Source organism: Tupaia chinensis, unplaced genomic scaffold (assembly GCF_000334495.1).
Source record: "Tupaia chinensis unplaced genomic scaffold, TupChi_1.0 Scaffold000386_1, whole genome shotgun sequence".
NCBI classification, from domain to species: Eukaryota; Metazoa; Chordata; class Mammalia; order Scandentia; family Tupaiidae; genus Tupaia; species Tupaia belangeri.
In genome coordinates, this window is record NW_006159888.1 from 2267395 (window position 1) to 2289044 (window position 21650).

The 21650-nt window shown below is 39.5% G+C and overlaps 1 protein-coding gene across 2 annotated transcripts in view; it reads right to left on the minus strand.

The window, feature by feature from the left end:
* UGGT1 (UDP-glucose glycoprotein glucosyltransferase 1) overlaps positions 1-21650 on the minus strand; it is a 140015-nt gene that overhangs the window by 86071 nt on the left and 32294 nt on the right. For both annotated transcript variants that reach the window (XM_006153676.3, XM_006153675.3), the window contains exons 5-10: positions 16726-16838; positions 13761-13935; positions 10830-10926; positions 9364-9442; positions 5050-5150; positions 3495-3594 (exon numbers count right to left, since the gene is read on the minus strand). In XM_006153676.3, the coding sequence (XP_006153738.1) occupies positions 3495-3594; positions 5050-5150; positions 9364-9442; positions 10830-10926; positions 13761-13935; positions 16726-16838 (665 nt within the window). The remainder of the gene's footprint in view (positions 1-3494; positions 3595-5049; positions 5151-9363; positions 9443-10829; positions 10927-13760; positions 13936-16725; positions 16839-21650) is intronic.

The following is a 21650-nucleotide window of genomic DNA, read 5'->3' on the forward strand; positions in this document are numbered from 1 at the left end:
AAACCACACAAAAAAAAAAAAAAAAAAAAAAAAAAAAAAAAGGAAAAAAATCCCAACCTGAAGTCCTATACATGTTGTGTTTGTTACAAATGTCCTAGAAGAAATTATGCAGCTAAGCAGGGAATATGCCTAATTGGAGTATTGCTTTGAAGATGACTCTCATACTTTCACAGCAAATGGGTCTTATCAAAATTAGACCTTGCTTCTTGGTAACAAAAAGCCTGAGGAAAAGAAGTAAACCCACATTTAAAGAAAAAGGCATTGATAAGTGCAAATGTTTGCATCCTTTTGTTTTTAAAAGATATATCAGAATAAAGTATGTAAAACATAATGGAAAACTAGTCTAGAATTAAAAATATTTTGATCAGGTCACATTGTTAATGAAGAAAAGCAGGGACTAATCCCTATGTTATAGTCATATTAATGCTAAGCCATATTGATGACCATTTATACAATAATTTGGTCTTATGAAGGTAACTGCTCTTCTTTGAACTTTGGTTACTGAATTTTCTATCTGTTCAAGATAGTCTTAGAAGACGAAGGTGAGATCTCACAGCAGCAGGTACACCGATGCTATGTTATGTTACAGAGGTGCGATTCACAAATTGTAGAGCAGAGGCTTATACAGGGAGAAGAAAGCACATAATTTTAAAAGATGCTGAATTTCCTAATTGATCATTATAGTGGTTTACTTTTGGGAACATGAGGAAGTGATAAAAGATCAACTGCAGATGAAAAAAAAGTGATTTACATCATTATAAGAAATAACAAAAAAAAAACAGGAATAGCAATGTAAAGTAAGTGTAATTGTTTCCAAGTTCTTAGTTGAATATGATAGGGGTCTTCCAAAGGTTCGTGGAAAATGCACATTAAGAAAAGACTATGCATTTACTTGATACATTTTTTTAACCAAAATAAACTCATATACTTTTTTTCAACAAAGTTTTCAAAGGCCCCTCATACATAACCATGTTCTTCTCTAAAATCTCTGCTGCTCACAGGCTAAAGAACAATGCTAAGTAAATAAAGGCAGCAGAGGGCTCAGCCTATATAAGCATTTAAAAGCGAGACAGACAGAAATCTCCATATAATCTTCAAGTAGCATGCTAGACTACACTAGAATTCACTGCATAAGTCTTAGCTAAAAATTATTTAACGTGGGGACCAGCAGTTAGCGTAATGGCTATGTCATTAGACTCCCATGTAGTCAATTGGGGTTCGCGTCCCGGACCCGGTGGCTTAAAACTCACGCCAGGTGCGTGTGGGTGCGTGCCCAAGATCCCGAGAGGAGAATGGAGGAGAAGGGACTGCAGCATGGCCATTGCCCATGGGGGATGATTTCTCGCTGTCTTTCTGTCTCTTTGTCTGTCTGGCAAGTGCACGTGCCCTATAGCAAAAACCTCTCCAAAAAAAAAAAAAAAAAAAAAAGAATTCTTTAATGTGGTACAATGCTGAAATTGAATTGAAAGCAATGTCAGAAAACCTGTGTTTAAAATCTTATTCAGTCACTATGAACTTATCACTTAGCCTCTAAGTTTCTTCATGGAGATTCACTAAGATGATATATTGAAACCATTCATAAGGAAAACCTCTATACTCTAGGCCACTACTTTATGACACATGCGATCTTGAAGGGCAAATATTGCTATTTGCATTCTACTACTGAGGAAAGTGAGCTAAACAGAGGTCATTTATTTGGAAAGATCACACTCTAGTAAATGGCAGGGCCAAGAACATGGCCTGTATACCGCCTCTTCAATCACACAAGGCATGAGATAGCAGGAATTGGAGGGCTGGTGATAAAGAATAACTTTCTAAGCATTTTCATTATTTGTTACCTCATTTTGCCTATATATAAATATGTAGATAATTGGTATTATATTAAGAAGAACATGTCGAGCCTCACTCTGAATTACCTGGCTTTGGTAGGGAAATTTTGACTAAGATCCTTCATAACCACCAATGCCAACTCAGCAGGAGCAGCCAAGATTCGAGCAGCAGTCTGGAAACTGAGATCTGCAATAATTTAAAGTGTATTAATGTAATGTAATGAAGAGCAGATTAGTCCCCATTATTCTATTGGTAATCAACAATGCAACCATTTCAAAGAGTGCCCATTTCCGGTTTTATTCATTTCATAAATCACCAGAGTGTTTATCGAGCAGTTTCTGATCTACCCACGTAAAACATTAGAGCACATATTAAACATTAAGCAGAAGCAAAATCAAGCTCTTACTTGAATTGACAATTACAAAATACAACATTAAGACTTTTAAGAGGGGGGAACCAAGAGTTAGCGTAATGGCTATGTCACTGGACTCCCATGTAGTCGACCATGGTTCGCATTCCAGACCCGGTGGCTTAAAACTCACGCCGGGGGCATGTGCGTGCGTGCCCAAGATCCCGAGAGGAGAGTGGAGGAGAAGGGATTGCGGTGTGGCCATCCCCTGGGGGGTGATTTCTCTCTTTCTGTCTCTATGTTTCTCTCTGTCTGTCTGGTGAGTGCACGCGCCCTATAGCAAAAACCTCTTAAAAAAAAAAAGACTTTTAAGAGGGGAAAAAAAACTGAGTAAATAGCTCTTTGAAATAAAAAAGGACATAAGTATTTTATCACACTAACTATGTCTTACATGCCTTATATATACAGTTTAAGAAACTGGGGGTCAATAGGTGGTGTGGTAGTTAAGCAGCTTAATCTCACATGGCCAACTCTGCAGTTCAAGTCCAAGCCCAGTAGCTTGAAAAACATGTCAGACATGTATGCGTGCATGCCCATGTGCCCAAAATCCCAAAAGGAGTAGAGGAATTGCCCCATGACCATGACCCATGGGGAGTGCTTTTCAATCAATCAATCAATCTCTCTCTCTCCAGTAAGTATACATGTACTGTTGCAAATTGTTTTTAAAAAAAAGAAAGAAGAAATATTTACACCTGGGAACTAAAGACTATGATGTGTGCTTCTAATATTAAAACCCTATGGGACCAGCAGTTAGTGTAATGGCTATGTTGCTGGACTGCCATGTAGTCGACCGCAGTTTGAGTCTTGGACCCAGTGGCTTAAACTCAGGCTGGGCACTTGTGCGTGCGTGCCTAAAATCCAGAGAGGACAATGGAGGAGAAGGGATTGCAATGTGGCCATCCCCCCTAGGGGGTGATTTCTCACTTTCTGTCTCTATGTCTCTTGCTGTCTTTCTGGTAAGCACACGCGCCCTATGGCAAAATCCTCTCCAAAAAAAGGGGGAAAAAAAGCTTATGTATCTGGTCAGCTAAAGAAAGAGGTACCAACTCATTTAGTGTTATCTATCTGCAAAGGGGCTTTTTTCCTTCCTCTCTTCAATCACACAAGGCATGAGATAGCAGGAATTGGAGGGCTGGTGATAAAGAATAACTTTCTAAGCATTTTCATTATTTGTTACCTCATTTTGCCTATATATAAATATGTAGATAATTGGTATTATATTAAGAAGAACATGTCGAGCCTCACTCTGAATTACCTGGCTTTGGTAGGGAAATTTTGACTAAGATCCTTCATAACCACCAATGCCAACTCAGCAGGAGCAGCCAAGATTCGAGCAGCAGTCTGGAAACTGAGATCTGCAATAATTTAAAGTGTATTAATGTAATGTAATGAAGAGCAGATTAGTCCCCATTATTCTATTGGTAATCAACAATGCAACCATTTCAAAGAGTGCCCATTTCCGGTTTTATTCATTTCATAAATCACCAGAGTGTTTATCGAGCAGTTTCTGATCTACCCACGTAAAACATTAGAGCACATATTAAACATTAAGCAGAAGCAAAATCAAGCTCTTACTTGAATTGACAATTACAAAATACAACATTAAGACTTTTAAGAGGGGGGAACCAAGAGTTAGCGTAATGGCTATGTCACTGGACTCCCATGTAGTCGACCATGGTTCGCATTCCAGACCCGGTGGCTTAAAACTCACGCCGGGGGCATGTGCGTGCGTGCCCAAGATCCCGAGAGGAGAGTGGAGGAGAAGGGATTGCGGTGTGGCCATCCCCTGGGGGGTGATTTCTCTCTTTCTGTCTCTATGTTTCTCTCTGTCTGTCTGGTGAGTGCACGCGCCCTATAGCAAAAACCTCTTAAAAAAAAAAAGACTTTTAAGAGGGGAAAAAAAACTGAGTAAATAGCTCTTTGAAATAAAAAAGGACATAAGTATTTTATCACACTAACTATGTCTTACATGCCTTATATATACAGTTTAAGAAACTGGGGGTCAATAGGTGGTGTGGTAGTTAAGCAGCTTAATCTCACATGGCCAACTCTGCAGTTCAAGTCCAAGCCCAGTAGCTTGAAAAACATGTCAGACATGTATGCGTGCATGCCCATGTGCCCAAAATCCCAAAAGGAGTAGAGGAATTGCCCCATGACCATGACCCATGGGGAGTGCTTTTCAATCAATCAATCAATCTCTCTCTCTCCAGTAAGTATACATGTACTGTTGCAAATTGTTTTTAAAAAAAAGAAAGAAGAAATATTTACACCTGGGAACTAAAGACTATGATGTGTGCTTCTAATATTAAAACCCTATGGGGCCAGCAGTTAGTGTAATGGCTATGTTGCTGGACTGCCATGTAGTCGACCGCAGTTTGAGTCTTGGACCCAGTGGCTTAAACTCAGGCTGGGCACTTGTGCGTGTGTGCCTAAAATCCAGAGAGGACAATGGAGGAGAAGGGATTGCAATGTGGCCATCCCCCCTAGGGGGTGATTTCTCACTTTCTGTCTCTATGTCTCTTGCTGTCTTTCTGGTAAGCACACGCGCCCTATGGCAAAATCCTCTCCAAAAAAAGGGGGAAAAAAAGCTTATGTATCTGGTCAGCTAAAGAAAGAGGTACCAACTCATTTAGTGTTATCTATCTGCAAAGGGGCTTTTTTCCTTCCTTCTCTGTTTAATCATAATTAATAAACCTATCTTTAAAATCTGTGATATCCTCAGAATCATGCGAATATATACAATTAAATTCTGGATTTTCTTAATACCACAAAATTAGCCAAAAAGGCCAGTGTCTTTACATTTTCATTACCTTGTAGTTGCCAGACTTTTAAAGGAGCCATCTCATTGGTACTCTCCACAAGATGCTTCCTGAGTTCTTTCAACTGTCCCTTCAGGTCAGGGTGCAGGTCTCTGAAACAGAAATACCATCAGTCCTTTCCACAGCCTTTTCTTCTCAGAGCACACTTAGACTAAGAGTGGGAAACAAGGAGACTTTGACTTTGTCTGTAGTGCTTTACTGCCCTGTTTTTTGTTTTGTTGTTTTAAGTAAAAGAAGGCTTATACTGAAGAAAAAAAAACTTGATAAATAGTTCTTTGAAACAGAAAAGCGAGTATGATGGCAACGATCAATTCTGGGTAAAAAGTACACAAATATATATTATTCACCATACTTTTCTTAATCTTTTTAAATTTCTCAAAATAAAACTGGGAAAAAGTTGCTGCCAGTTCCAAAATAAATGCCTCTTCACCTATATGCTCATAAATCCTTCGGTCACATAAATGCAATTATGGCTAACCACAGTTATTAAGTGGTGAGTGTGTGTGTATTTTTTTTTAAATATAGGACACTCCAGTAAAAGCTAGTAAAACAGAGGCTATCAGAGACAGAGATAAACCATTTGGATCAGGAAGTCAGATGGCTAGTGGAGTAGGTGTGTTCTTTTTTAACTGCCAGAGAGCATGTGTCCATGCCAGAAAAGCACCGCTCAATGAGACATGGTCACACTGCAACCCTTTTTCCTCAATTTCTTCATCCCATCAGCATTTGGGGCAGGTGTGCATAGGTACCCCCGTCAGGGTCTTGATTCTGAACCATGCCTGGCCATGTACGATCCAGCTTTCTGTGCATAGCACTTAACCATTACGCTCTGGGGCTGGCCCAGTTATGTTCTTTTTCAATGCTAGAAACTCAAACTTAATAAATGTAATATGCAGACATTAAAACAGTCACCTAAATCCTTCATCTTCCCAACAATCCATTTCTAATCAATTAATATGAACTCATTTTCCATGATAAAAATACTAAAAAATGATCTAATTACTTTGGATAATTAAGTATTCTGAATGTCCAAAAGGTAAAATGTCTTTGATATTTTTTGATGATTTTGTGCTGTGAATGCATAAAATCAGTTTCCAAAAAACAAATATAAAAAACATGAATCAGCCAGGCACATGTGCGTGCGTGCCCAAGATCCCGAGAGGAGGGAATCAGCAGTTAGCATAATGGCTATGTCGCTGGACTCCCACGTAGTCGACCGCGGTTCACGTCCTGGACCAGTGGCTTAAATCTCACGCCGGACGCATGTGCGTGCGTGCCCAAGATCCCAAGAGGAGAATGGAGGAGAAGGGACTGCGGTGTGACCATTCCCCCGGGGGGTGATTTCTCGCTTTCTGTCTCTATGTCTCTCTCTGTCTGGCAAGCGCACGCACCCTATAGCGAAAATTTCTCAAATAAAAAAAAAGATCCCGAGAGGAGAATGGAAAAGAGATTGCAGTGTGGCCATCCCCCTTGGGAGATGATTTCTCATTTTCTGTCTCTCTGTCTCTCTCTGTCTTTCTGGCTAGTGCATGCACCCTAGAGCAAAAACCTCTAAAAAACAACAACAACAACAAAAAAACATGAATCAGGGCCAGCAGCTGGCATGGTGATTAAGGGCACTGTACTCCCTCATGGCCGACAGCAGTTCGAGTCCCAGACCTGGCAGCTTGCTTCCTCACTTTCCCTTTCTCTCTTGCTCTCATTCTGTGCCTCTCTGGTCAAATTAAAATAAATAAATGAAGTTAAATAAAATAATTCTTAAAAAAGAAAAAAAACTCATGAATATAAAAGGTATTCTGGAAATACGAGTCAAAAAAAAGTGGAACCAGATTACCTATTAATGAGGCCAAAACCGATGTCAAATGAAAAGAAATGTATTAATACAAACACATAGGATGAACTCAATATGTCAACAGTAATTCACTTTGAACTAAGACATCTCTGCTCCACTGTCTGGAGAAGTCATTTCATTAAGCCAGATGTCTGAGGTAAAGTAGATGCAACTGACCCTAGCACATACTAGTCCTATATGATCATATTCTTGTAAAAACAGGCTCATGTAGATGTCTGAATTAAAATTTCCAAATAAAGCAGAATTCAGGGCATGATGCAATTATCCAGTCATGACAAAAATAACTGCAACATTCAAAATAATGCCTAAGGACTAACTCAGCACAGCAGTAATGCACTACGTAAGCAATGCTGGATCCATATGGAGAACTGCAGGTTTGGTTCATTGTCAACTATATATACCATGTGTTCACAGCTAAAAATGGGAAGGCTAGGGAGGGAAATGTGGCATGAGACTCTGTTGGAAGTGCTTGAGGATATGTGTGAGTTATCTCTCTCTCTCTCTCTGGCTCTCTCTCACGGAATAAATACATACATTTTCTTTTCATTTTTGCCAAAGAATGTATGTGCTCACTGGAAAGAGACAGAGAGAAAAAGTAAGAAATCATCCCCCAGGGCGATGGCCATGCTGCAATTCCCTTCTCCTTCATTCTCCTCCCAGAAGTATGGGCACACATGCACACACATCCAGCATGGTTTTCAAGCTACCAGGTCCAGGACTCAAATCACAATCTGCCAAGTGGGAGGCCAGTGCATTTACTACCATGCCACCTGCTAGCCCCTAAAATTGTTTTAAAACACTAACAGGGTGGACCAGCACATGGTGTAGTAGCTATGTCACTGGACTCCCATGTAGTCGACCACAGGTCGACCAGGTAGCTTAAACTCACACCAGGTGCATGTGCGTGTATGCCCAAGATCCTGAAAGAAGAATGGAGGAGAAGGGATTGCGGCATGGACATACCCCCGGGGGCGGGGGGGTGATTTCTCGCTTTCTGTCTCTCTGTCTTTCTGGTGAACACACACGTCCTATAGCAAAAATCTCTCAAAACAAACAAACAAACAAACAATTAAATAAAATACTAACAGAGCCAGCCGTTGGCACTGTGGCTAAGGCAGCTGGACTGTGTGGTTGAGTCCCAGACTAGGAAATTGAAAAACACTCCAGGTTTATGTGCCTATCTGTCCACCCAAAATCCTAAGAGGAAAATGAAGAAGGGATTGCAGTTTGGCTATCCCTGCAAGGGAGGATTTCTCATTTTCCTGCTCTCTCTGTCTCTCAACACTGAGCACATCCACCCTAAGGCAAATTTTAAAAAATAAAAAATTAATTAGCTAATTAAAAATGAGAGCCAAGACTTTTCAGTTACAAAATACTAGGATGCTTGTATAAAATTCTTATGCAATTTTTAAAATTCCATAATTAAAAATTTTCTTTCCCTGGGACCAGTAGATGGCATAATGGTTACATTGCAGGACTCCCACATAGTCAACCATGGTTCAATTCCTGGATCAGGTGGTGTAAAACTTATGCCAGGTTCATGATCATGCATGCCCCAAATCCCCAGAAGATAATGGAGGAGAAAGGACTGTGACATGGTCATCCCCATGTGGGTAATTTCTTGATTTCTACCTCTCAGTTTCTCTGGTGAGCGCGAGTGCCCAATAGCAAAAATCTCTCTCTAAAAAAAAAATTTCTTTCCACATAAAGCAAATTCTAATAAAATGTATCTCCACTGAACATGTATAATATCTACCTCTTTTGATATCATTTTAGACTCTATCATATGCAAATAATCATGATCACTCTAACTTAAAATACATTGTTTCTTAAGAAAAAATTCAGTGAAACAATTTACTGAATCCAACAATTCTCCCATTGTATCAATTAAAACACAATATAGAACATTATGCCATCAACTGATACGCCTAGAAAAGGAAATCAATTTAAGTCATAGGCAGGAAGCCCACATCATTTCAGAATAATGTGCCACAGGGCCAGCCCATGGCCTGGTGGTTAAGGCAACTGGATCCCACATGACCTACTGCAGTTGAAGTCCCCAGAGGCAGCAGCGTGAAAAGCACATGGGGCACATGAGTTTGTATACCCAAAATCCCAGAAGGAGAGAAAAAATGGATGGGAAGGGATGGTGATGCGACCATTCCCCGTGAAGGGCACTTTCTCACTTTCCTTCTCTCTCCCCCTTCCTCTCTCTTTCCAGTGAGTACACATGCCCCCTGCCTTTTTTCTTTAAGAGTAACAATGTGCTTTAGAGTAACCAGAAGTGACAAACTGTACTACACATGATCATTTCTCCATTTTAGATCAGACATCTAAAGTGCTGTTAGAAGATCTGTAACTGAGATGTGAGAAAGACGACGCTTAGAATTCAAGGAAGCCTGAAGTTTTAAAGAGAATAAGAGTATTTCTCAAAACGCATAGAATATACATACCTTAACTTTCCAAAGAGGAATCCTTGAACTTCATCAATAGGATCATTTTCACCAATCATTGTGGCATTTACCTCAGTTCCTACAAAAGTGTATCATATCCATGTCTAATCACTCAGATTAGAAATAAAAAGGTTATTAACCCCATTAAAACTGAATAATGTAAAAAAACAGAATGAAATCAGAAACACCTGAAATTATACTACTGTTTAAAATGTTGGGTGCCCCAGTAAATATTTTGCAATGATTCTTCAGACAAACACTATAAGTGTGTTTAAATATTTCCTATGTCCCTGGAATAAAATAAGAATGTCTTTTCCCTTAAACTTTGGAAAATTAGACCCAGCAAGTGGTGTGGAGATGAAGTCACTGAATCCCACATGGTCAGCTGCATGACTCGAATCCCAGACCCAGTGGCATGAAAATCATGCCAGTCACATGTGTATGTGTGCCCAAAATCCTGAGAAAAGACTGGGGGAGAAGGGGATGAGGTGTGGCCAACCCTCCTGGGGAATGACTTCTTATCTCCCCCACCCAAACATGTCTCTCTGTCTCTCTCTGGTAAGCACACATGCCCTATAGTGAAACCAAAAAAAAAAAAAAAAAGTTCGGAAAATGTTATGTTACTAATTTTTGAAACGATTGGGTTTAAGTAGTATAAATAGATTTTTCAATGTCAAAATTTAGAAGAAATTGCAACTGGCCACTTAATCCTAAGTATAATTATTGAGAAAGACAAAATTATGAAGTACTAGGTAAATCTCCATTTGCTTTACTTATTAAATTAACATTTTTATTTCTAAACATAGCATAAAAGAAAAATAAGGGACTGGCAGGAGACATGGTGGTTAAGGTGCTGGACACTCCCACATGACCAACCATGGCTCCAGACGGACCTGGTGGCTTGTTTCTCACTTTTTCTGTGTATCTCTCGGGTCAAATTAAAATAAATGAATAAATAATAAAATAAATAATTCTTAGGAGAAAAATAATATAAATCTTGTGGCTGAAATAATTAATTCAATTCCTTAGAGTATCACAACAGGAAGTATCCACAGAAATCTGTTCCAAAGGCAGAAAATAGCACAAAGTTGTTCACTAATTGTAAGATAGTTTAAGACTTCACACCAGAGTCACAAATTAACGCCTATTTGTAAGCAAATAATGTCAACAATAGCTACTATTTATTGGACTTTTTTTGGTACACAAAATTATGCCACATTCTTTTCTTAAATATTTACCCCACCCAAATACTTGAAGAGGCATACATGACTGCCTGCATTTTACAGGAAAAAATGAGGAGCTAGATAATTTGCTTAGTGTCTGCCACTCAGAGGTCAAAGAACCAGGATTCAAACACAGGTTCGTCATAACCCTAAATATATTCTTTATCATTAAAGATCCCTTTTAACTCATACTTCAAGGAAAAAAAAAAACAAACCACATTGTTCATATTTTTACAAATTCACCTTTCACCTGAGTATCATCCTTGGCCTTGTACTCAGTGCTCTTGATGGCCAACTCCACACCGTAGCCAGAGAGGTGAACAGGCTCCTTCCTGGGATTCTGCAAGCAAAGCAACATTCCACCATCACCACCAAGCACTTTAAGTATTATGGAGTACATGATGTCACCAGGGTAATGTTGCACCTAGTACCCATTACCTAGGGCTATGCCCTCAAAATATCTTTCTTTATACTTGCTCCTTAAAGACATTTCTCATGGGTTGGTCTGTAGTGTTGTAGTTAAACACTACACAGAGTAAGAGAGATCCCACATAGCCAACCTGGGTTCAAGTCCTGGTCTAGTGGCTTAAAAAACATGCTAGACATGCACACAGGTACACATGCATATCCAGGATTCAAACAAGCTGGAGAATTGGAATAAAATGTACTATAGCATAAACAGGTCCCAGTGGGGCTGTCCTCTCTCTCTCGCTCTTTTTTTGTTTTCTCTTATTCTCTGTCTTGTGGTGCAGCCGCATGCATACACTCTGGCATTAAAAAAAAAAAAAAAAAAGAAGGGCGGGGACCAGTAGTTAGCGTAATGGCTATGTTGCTGGACTCTGGACTCCCACGTAGTCGACCACGGTTCGCGTCCCAGACCTGGTGGCTAAAAACTCACGCCGGGTGCGTGTGCGTACGTGCCCAAGATCCCAAGAGGAGAATGGAGGAGAAGGGATTGCAGCGTGACCATCCCCCCTGGGGGTGATTTCTCGCTTTCTGTCTCTAGGTCTCTATCCGTCTGGCGAGCACATGCGCCCTATAGCAAAAACCTCTCCAAAAAAAAGAGAGTCCACTAAAATTAATTTTTTACCCTAAAACCTACCAAATCTACCAGAAAGCATTAAAAGCACTTAATTATCTCTGAAACAATGCTATTTTTAAAAAAGAGAGAGACAGAGAGAAATCAATATAGCTTTTTTCCTATCCATAAAATCTTAGCCTCCTTTACATTTTATATTCTGCCACAAACTACGGGAATGGGAATTCCAAGGAAGAAGCAAATCAAAGGAAGTGACAACTGAAAGGGCAAAGGTGCCTAATACACATGAATAAATGAAGAAAGAAAAAGAAGCTCAAGAACCTACAGAGCTAAAAACTGAAGATCTCTGAAACTCAGAAATGTTTCGCTGAGACCTGTATGTGCATGTGTGTTTTCTACCGAATGTAAATGGCTCCAGGTGGGGCTTGGGTTGAACATATGTCACAAGCACACCACTATCCTGACTTATGGTTCTTTAGGACCTGTTAATCCTCAACATACGCCTGAGGAGTAGAGGGAGGAAGAAATACACCTGAGGAGTAGAGGGAGGAAGAAAAGTGGTAAAAATTAAACTTTGCTATATCGGTTTCTGCTCATATAAATTTTCATTTAAAAATTTTATTTTATTTGCATGGATTTAACATGCAATATTTACAGAGCTTATTATGAAATAGAAACTTTGATGACTAACAATCTTTACGTGCAAATATTTTTTTAAAAAAGTCTTTTATTCTAACTTGATTTACTTATTTACTTATTTTAATTTGATCAGAGAGAAACAGAGCAAAAAAGAGAAAGGGAAAGTGAGAAATCAAGCCACTAGATCTGGGACTTGAACCACAGTTGGCCATGTGGAAGTCTCTCACCCTTAACCATCAAGCCACCTGCTGGCCCCTACATATAAATATTTTAAATGCTAAATGTTACACAGGGTCTTAAAAGGTTAATTTAAATATATTCTGCCTAATTTCACCTCTTCAGAAATCTTACCCCTTCTACCATATGAAAAGCTACCCAAAAGGAAAGAAAAAAAGAAGGTTTAAAAAAATAATTGTATTTAGACTGGTCCCATGGCCTGGTGATTAAGAGAGCTGGAACTCACATGGCAAAACATACAGTTCAAATCCCAGCACTGTTGGCTCGCAAAACATGCCAAGCTTGTATGTGCGTGCCCCAAATATTAACAGGGTGGAAAAAGAGAGGAAATAGGATTACAGCATGACCATACTCCACTGGGGCAAAGGGGAAGGCTTTTTCCTTCTCCCTCTCTATTTCTCTCTGGCAAAAGCACATGATCTCTGAAAAATTTAATAGAGAAACTAAATATAAGAATCAATTTCTGGGGACCAACAGTTAGCGAAATGGCTATGTCGCTGGACTCCCATGTAGTGGACCACAGTTCAAGTCCCAGACCCAGTGCTTAAACTAACACCAAGTGCATGTGCATGCATGTCCAAGATCCTGAAAGGAGAATGGAGGAGAAAGGACTGTGGTGTGGCCATCGCCCCCGGAGGGGTGATTTCTCGTTTTCTGTCTCTCTGTCTCTCTCTGTCTTTCTGGCGAGCACACATGTCCTATTACAAAAAAAAAATCAGTTTCTGGGGACCATTAGTTGGCGTAATGGCTATGTCTCTGGACTCCCATGTAGTCAAACACAGTTCAAGTCCCAGACCCAGTGCTTAAACTAACACCAAGTGCATGTGCATGCATGTCCAAGATCCTGAAAGGAGAATGGAGGAGAAGGATTGTGGCGTGGCCATCCCCTCTGGGGGGTGACTTCTCGCTTTCTGTCTCTCTGTCTTTCTGGCGAGCACTTGCACCCTATAGCAAAAACCTCAAAAAAAAAAAGAATCAGTTCCATAGTATAACCGTATTAAATTTAGAAAATGTTACTGACATTATTCATTTGAAAATAAAATGTAAACTTTACTAAGCCGTTTTCTTTAGCATACTTATTTTACATTTCTTCAGAAAGGCAAGCAAAGCAATTACATGCAAATAGATGTTACGGAAATAGTGGATTACTCAAAAAGTAGTTCAAATAAATTATCTTATAAAGATGGAAATTAATATGTTATAAGATAGTTTGGGGTAAATTAATATTCAAAACAGTTGGAAATTAAGTCAATACTTACAGATACATAATGTCTGAATACATAATTGATTTTGCCTGCACTGCTTTTTGATTTAAGCTGATGGTGGATATTAGAAAATTCCTCGTGGCCAATCTCAGAGTAGAAAATCACCACTGGGCTTTCAAGATTAGAAGAGGGATATCTGTGATCTCCTTTGAACAATAAAGGTCTGGGTCTGAAAATAAATATTAAAAGTTTAAAATTTTAAACATAAAAAAATTTTGAAATACTAAAAAAATGTACAAAATATAAAGGACAGCTATGATCACTTAAATAATGTTTAAAAGTATCCTAACATAAAAAATATCACCATTTCAATAGTTTTTACTAAGTAGTAGTAAATTAGGGATGATTCTTACTTGTTCATAATTAAAAATAATAAATTACGTTATATAAACACTAACTATAAAATGCAGGCTTTGATTAATAATTGTTACCAATTGCTAGAAGGAAAACTAAAATTAGAAAAAGAATATAAATCCAAATCTCAGAGTGCTAAAATTACTTGTACTAAAAATATACTGAGTATGGGGACCAGCAGGTGGTGCGGTAGTTAAGGAGCTGGACACTCCCACATGGCCGACCAGGGTTCAAGTCCTGAATCTGGTGGCTTACTTTCTCACTTCCTCTCTTTCTCACTGTTATCCTCTGTCTCTCTCTGGTCAAACTAAAAATAAATAAATAAATGAATATATAAAATAAAATAATTATTTAAAAAAATATATATGTACTGAGTATATTTTCTACCGCATAACTAGAATGTGATTAACATTTTATCTGAAAACATAAGTACAAACACTACAAAAAGCAATAGATGACTTTAAGCATATAATTTGCCAGTTATAGCAAATCTCTCGCCTCTGCCATTTTTACTATGATCTTCCTACTAATAAACTGAACATTTCAGTTTTCCTTATAAATTTAGAACTTAAAAAAAAAAACTTCTTGGGACTAGCAGATGGTATAAGGGTAACACTGATGGACTCCCACGTGGTCAACCATGGTTCGAGTCCCAGACCCAGCAGTTTAAAATTCATGTGGGGTGCATCTGTGACAAAAATCCCAAGGGAAGAACGAAGGAGAAGGGACTGTGGCATCACCATCCTCCCTGGAAGGGATATCTCACTTTTTGTCTCTCCAGTGAGTACAAGTGCCCTGTAAAAACCTCTCAAAAAAAAAAAAAAAAAAAAAAAAGAAACAAACAAACAAAAAACTTCTCTAATGATATTAATAATTTTTTTAGGGGGAGAGGTTTTTGCTATAGGGTACATGTGCTTGCCAGAAAGACAGAGACAGAAAGCGAGAAATCACCCCCCAGGGGGGATGGCCACACCACAATCCCTTCCCTTCTATTCTCCTCTCGGGATCTTGGGCTCGCATGCACACACGCCCGGCGTGAGTTTAAGCCACTGGGTCCAGGACTAGAACAGTGGTCAACTACCAGGGAGTCCAGCGATGTAGCCATTACGCTATCTGCTGGTCCAGATATTAATAAATTTTAAGGCATAGATTTTATGTTTTGGCAATTTCTATGATACTATTTAACAGAAGATAAAAGTTTTAACAAGGAAAAGGATGTTTAACAAAGCCTTACTGTAATAAAGAACAACAACAAAAATTACAGGTAAGAAACAATTACAGGACATTCTTATATTGGTTATTGTGCATTTATCAAAAATACCAAGGTATGCCCACATGTATTATAAGAGGCAGTATGCCTCTTGTAAAAATAAATTTACCTACATGAATAAATTTCAAACCTTAGAAAAAGTCTAATAAGATACATACCAAACCACTGGAAGCAGTTACCACATCGTAAAAGAGGAGATATTATCACTCTTTTCTTTATATGAAGTCTGCATTTTTGGGACAGCAGATGGCTAGCAGTTATGTCGCTGGACTCCCACATGGCTAACTACAGTCTGAATCCCAGACTCCCTGGCTTGAAAATTACACCAGGTCTGTGTGCATGTGTGCCCAAGACCCCAGGAGGAGAATGGAGGAATAAGGATTACGGCATGGCCATCCCCCCAGGGGGTTATTTCTCACTGTTTCTGTCTTACTCTCTTTTCAGAGAGCACATGTGCCCTAAGGCAAAAACCTTTAAAAAGTTTTAAATTTAAATTTAAGAAGTAATAGTCTGCATTATTATTGTAAATAGTCAAAGTCTTTTAAAGAATTTCAATGCTATCAGCTTTGCTCTTCCCAAGAGAGCACTACTTTACCATGTAGCCATGTTCAAGTATCCATATGTCACTGCATTTGCAGAGCACTTGTCACCGAGTAAGAAGCACTCGGTGGTAAGCAAAAGACCCGTGCTGGGCAGACACTTTCACTAAAAACCTCTGTTGCCTCCAATGCCATTAGCGGAATAATCGTTGTCATTGCATTTATACCACCATTAGAAGAAGTATAGAGGGGTTGCTGCCCACCCTGGTCAGACAGCAAGGAGGACAACCTATGACAGTTGTCCATCAAAGGAAACCAACCTTTAAGCAAAAAGCCAGCACATTCATTACCAATTTAAAATTCAAATCAAGCTTGCAATTATCTTTAAAACAGTGTCTTTTATCTGAAGTTAATTATATCCTGAGAGATTATTATCATTAATCTCATTAATTCAAGAACTGGCTTTAATACACACAGTGTTCCTTACCTACATAATGACAAAACCTATGCAATCTCTCAGACGCCTTCATTATTAAATCATAACAGTGATTTTAAATACTCTTACTATCTCTGCTTTGAAATGAAATGATGAAAGAAAGTCATTTGGTCCATTTCAAAAAACTATTTTGAGTGACTGAACTGAGATTCAAATCCAGTCACTCTAGTTTCAGAATCCACACTTAAACTAGTACACCTATAGAGTACAAAACAGATTTTTAAAAAATCAGAAGGTGAACTTCATTGAGAAGAGATACAAGGAAACGCATGATATTTAAATAAAAAAAGCACCATGTACCTTTCAGATGCTGATAGTATAAGAGTCTCAAGGGCATCAAAATCACAAGTCGTCTTTCCATGCACTGAAAAAAAGGACTTACAATCTTCTGGTGGAGGTTCATCAGCTGCTATCTATCAAATAAGACACAAAAAAATTAACAAATGCTACCCAAAGATAAGGTAAAGACAATCACAATCTGCATGTGTGACTGAATTATAATAAAATTACATCAATACAAATAAAAATTAGCATCTACTAAACACCCACTCTGGGCCAGGAAGCAAGGGCTTTTTCTTCCTGGGCTTTCCTTGTACTATTTCACTTGATTCCTCTCACATCTTCCATGAGCTAGGTAGGGGCTAGTATAATCCTCTAAAAGAATATTAAAAATCTATCTCAGAAGATATTAAAAGATATCTGAAGAATACAAGATGTATCAAATAGCAAATTAAGTTTACAACTATCAGTTTGAAGTGTCAAGGTATAACTGTCCCTGATTAAACATGATGTGCAAATTAATGTGAAGTCCTACATTGTAATCTAAAAAAAACAACTAGGCCTAGAAAAGAAAGAGTATAGATGGAAAGATAAAATTATATAAGATGCACAGTAAGATATTCAAGGGAAAGACTGAACGAAATATGAGATTGTGTGTGGAGGGAAATGCATTAATACCAAAGGATAATGAGACAAGTCTATTTGCAACTTTTCTTGTTGTTACAGGACATATGCACTCGCCATAGAGAGACAAAAGCACCCTCCATGGAAAATGGTCATGCCGTAATCCTCTCTCCTCCATTTCTTCCACCATATACACACTCCAGTCTGTTTCTCAATCTGCCAGGTCTGGGACTCAAACGACATAGTCTGCCATGTGGGATATGGCTGCCTTAAATACCAAGCCTGAAAACTCACCCCATCTGTGACTTTAAGAGATGCACTCTGAGAAATGCAAGTATAACTAGATGGGAAAAAGAAAGGATACTGACAAGCACTGGTATATAAGTTGGTATCACTTATAAAATAGCATTAAAATGTCCTTTTTGTGTACATAATACAAATGATTACAAACAGATGGGGAGAAATGAAAAATTGGTATTATAAACCTTTCACTACATTCTTCATATTTTTTGGTAAATAATTCCAAAAAAGGGACAAACATAAAAGAAAAATACTATCGGGAACCAGCAGTTAGTGTAATGGCTATGTTGCTGGACTCACACTTAGTCGACCGCGGTTCGCGCCCTGGACCCAGTGGCTTAAAACTCACGCCGGGTGCGTGTGCGTGCATGCCCAAGATCCCGAGAGGAGAATGGAGGAGAAGGGAGTGGAGCGTGACCATCCCCCCTGGGGGGGGATTTCTTGCTTTCTGTCTCTATGTCTCTATCTGTCTGGCGAGCACACACGCCCTATAGCAAAAACCTCTCCAAAAAAAAAGAAAAAAAAAGAATACTATGGGGGCCAGCAGGTGGTGGTGTGGTTAAGGACACTGGACTCCCACATGGCTGATCATAGTTCAAGTCCCAGATTTGGAGGCTTGATTTCTCACTTTTTCTTTCTCTTTCTCCCTCCCTCCCTCCCTCACTCACTCACTCTCTGTCTGTCTATCTCTAGTCAAATTAAAATAAAGTTAAATAAAATAATTCTTTAAAAAAATAACAGTATAATACACCCCTATGTATTCATCAGCCAAATTCAATAATTTTCAAGTTATGGCCAGTCTTATTCTATCTATCTATCACGTCTCATTGGACCATTTTGACATACATCCTGAATAACTTAATTCATCTGCAATGTGTTAGTATCAATAAGACATTTTCTTGAAACATACTATTATCAATTACACTTCTTGAAATATCAACAGAATTCTATAAAAATGGCAATTGGCAGTACAATTTCCATAAAACTGGCAACATAGTTTTCCCAAGTTCCCCATAAAAACAGAGCAACCAAATAGCAAACCAAACACCCATAGACTGCATTTATAATAAAACTCATTGGAAAGGGATCTCCATGACACAAAACATTATCAAGACCTGCAGGGGGACCAGCAGATAGCATAATGGTTACATTGTTGGACTCCCATATAGCTGACCACAGTTCGAGTCCCAGACCCAGGGGCTTAAAACTCACACTGGCAGCGTGTGCATGCGTGCTCAAAGTTCTGAGAGGAGAATGTAGGAGAAGGGACTGAGGAATGGCCATCCACCCGGAGGGGAAGTGATTTCTTGCTTTCTGTCTCTCTGGAAAGAGAACTATCCCTATAGCAAAAATCTCTATTAAAAAAAAAAAAATCTGTAGGTAGTCAGAGGACAGACAAAGAGGAGATAAAATTAACCTAAAAACAACAACAACAACAAAAAACAGCCAATAGGTTGGCAAGTACAGTGGGACAGTGGGCTCTATCCACTATCAGGTGAGCCCAAGATGTCTGGAAAAGTTTAAAGGAACTAGGACAGGTTAGCTGCTCTGAACTCTCAAAACTCTTAAGCCAGGATTTCTTTGCAGGAGTCCTGTCCTGCAAAGAAAAAACTTGTGGCCAAGTCATGTAGACAGGCACTGCTAAGACATTGTGCTCTACAGGCTGGGATCATTTGGGAGGTCAAAGTTCGATTCCCAGTGGAACCCAGTGACCTGGCACAGCAGCATGCACCTTAACCCAGAGACTCAGCAGGCTGAGGCAGAAGGATTGAGAGCTCTGGGCCAGTCTAGGCAACATGGCAAAACCCATGTCTTACAAATAAATAAAATAAAACCTGGGCAGGACAAAGACATAGAAAAAATGGAAGAGAAAGTCCAAATGGAATGGAAGTGCATAAGTGAAACAGTCAGGAAACCTTGAAGAAATCATATTTACTTATCTCTTTTTTTAATTTGTTACAGGGTGATCACAAGAGAGAGAGAAAGAGAGAAGGTAAGTGAGAGAGCACTCTACAGGAGGAATGACCATACTGCAATTCCTTCTCCTCCAGTCTCCACTCGGGATTTTGGGCACTCACGTACAAGTGCCCCGCATGATTTTTAAGCCTCCGGGTCCAAGACTCAAACCAGAAAGTCATGTAGGATACAATAGCCTTAGCCACCATGTCACTTGGCTAGTCCCAAGGCACCATATTTTCATTTTCTTTTTTTTTTTTTTAGAGTGATTTTTCGTTTTGCCATAGGGTGCACATACTCACCAGAGACAGAAAACGAGAAATCACCTGCCAGGGGGGAATGGCAACACCACAATCCCTTCTCCTCCATTCTCCTCCAGGGACTTGGGCATGCACACATACATACCTGCTGTGAGTTTCAAGCCACCAGGTTTGTGACTCAAACAGTGGTCAGCAATGTGGAAGTCCAGTGACATAATTGCTATGCTATCTGCTGGTCCCATACCATATTTTCTTACCATTACATAAAATCAACAGTAAGAGCCACATCAACCTCCAAGAGTTAGTAAGTAGTAGGGTACAGATAAAAACTATAATCCACTACTTTAAACTATTGATAATTTAAAGAGCTCAAATAAGCAAAAAGTCTCTATGTCAAATCCTTTAAAAAGCTATTAAAGGAGATGTAACTAGCAGTTAGCGTAATGGCTATGTCGTTTAACTCCCATGTAGTCGACCACAGTTCAAGTCCCAGACCTGATGGCTTACACTCATGCCTGGCGCGTGTGCGTGTGTGCCCAAGATCCTGAGGAGAATGGAGGAGAAGGAATGGCGGCGGCATGACCATCCCCTCCAGGAACTCTCTCTCTCTCTCTCTCTCAATCTCTCTCCCCAGCAAGTGCAAATCCCTATGGCAAAAACCTAAAACAAAAAAAAAAAAAAAAAAAAAAGGGAGAAAAAAATAACAGAGTAACATCCTTATAAACCAACACTATAAAAACAGAAATGACTGCAGCAGGTTAGCCTATAGCATGGTAGTTGAGGCAGCCGAATCACACATGGCTGACTGGCGGTTCAAGTCCTAAACTCAGCAGGTTAGAAAATATGCTGGTGGGGGGGACCCGCAGATGGTGTAATGGTTGCATCACTGAACCTCCCATATGGTCGATCGCAGTTAGAGTCCCTGACCCAGTGGCTTAAAACTCATCCTGGGCATATGTGTGCCTGTGCCCCAAATCCTGAGATTAGAATGGAAGAGAAGGGATTGCACAGTGGCCCTTCCTCTTGGAGAGTGATTTCTCACTTTCTGTCTCTATGGGTTAGCACATGTGCCCTATAACAAAAATCTCTCTTAAAAAAAAAAAAAAGAAAAAGAGGGAACGGAAGTTAGCGTAATGGCTATGTCACTGGACTCCAATGGAGTCGACCACGGTTCGAGTCCCAGACGCGGTGGCTTAAACTCATGCTGGGCACATGTGCATGTGTGCCCAAGATCCCGAGAGGAGAATGGAGAAGGGATGGCAGCGTGGCCATCCCCCCGGGGAGTGATTTCTCGCTTTCTATCTCTGTCTCTCTGGCGAGTGCACGCACCCTATAGGAAAAACCTCTCAAAAAAAAAAAAAAGAAGAGAAAAGAAAACATGCTGGGAGTATGTGTGTGGGTGTGTGTGCGTGCAGGACAATTTCCCACAGGAGGTGATTTCTTGGCTTGTTCTCTCTATCTCTCTCCGGTGAGCATATACAAAAAAAGACTAGTGATAGGAACCTTCTACATTCACCATGTATATCTATAATCAATAAAATCATGTCAGAACTATATAGCCAGAAGACAAATAAATACTGTAACCTACTATCTTAAACAAGTTAAAATGCACTAGGACAATATAAGATAAAAAATAACCTAAGGTAGAGTCCAAGTGGTGGTACTCTGGTAACACATGGGAAAGGTCCTGGGTACATATCGATATCCCTGAATACACTGGCTACACACATACGTGCCAAGGAACTGAACCAAGTGACATGGGGGCTACATTATGGTATGAAGATGTTTTGGGGCTTGTGTGTCTGT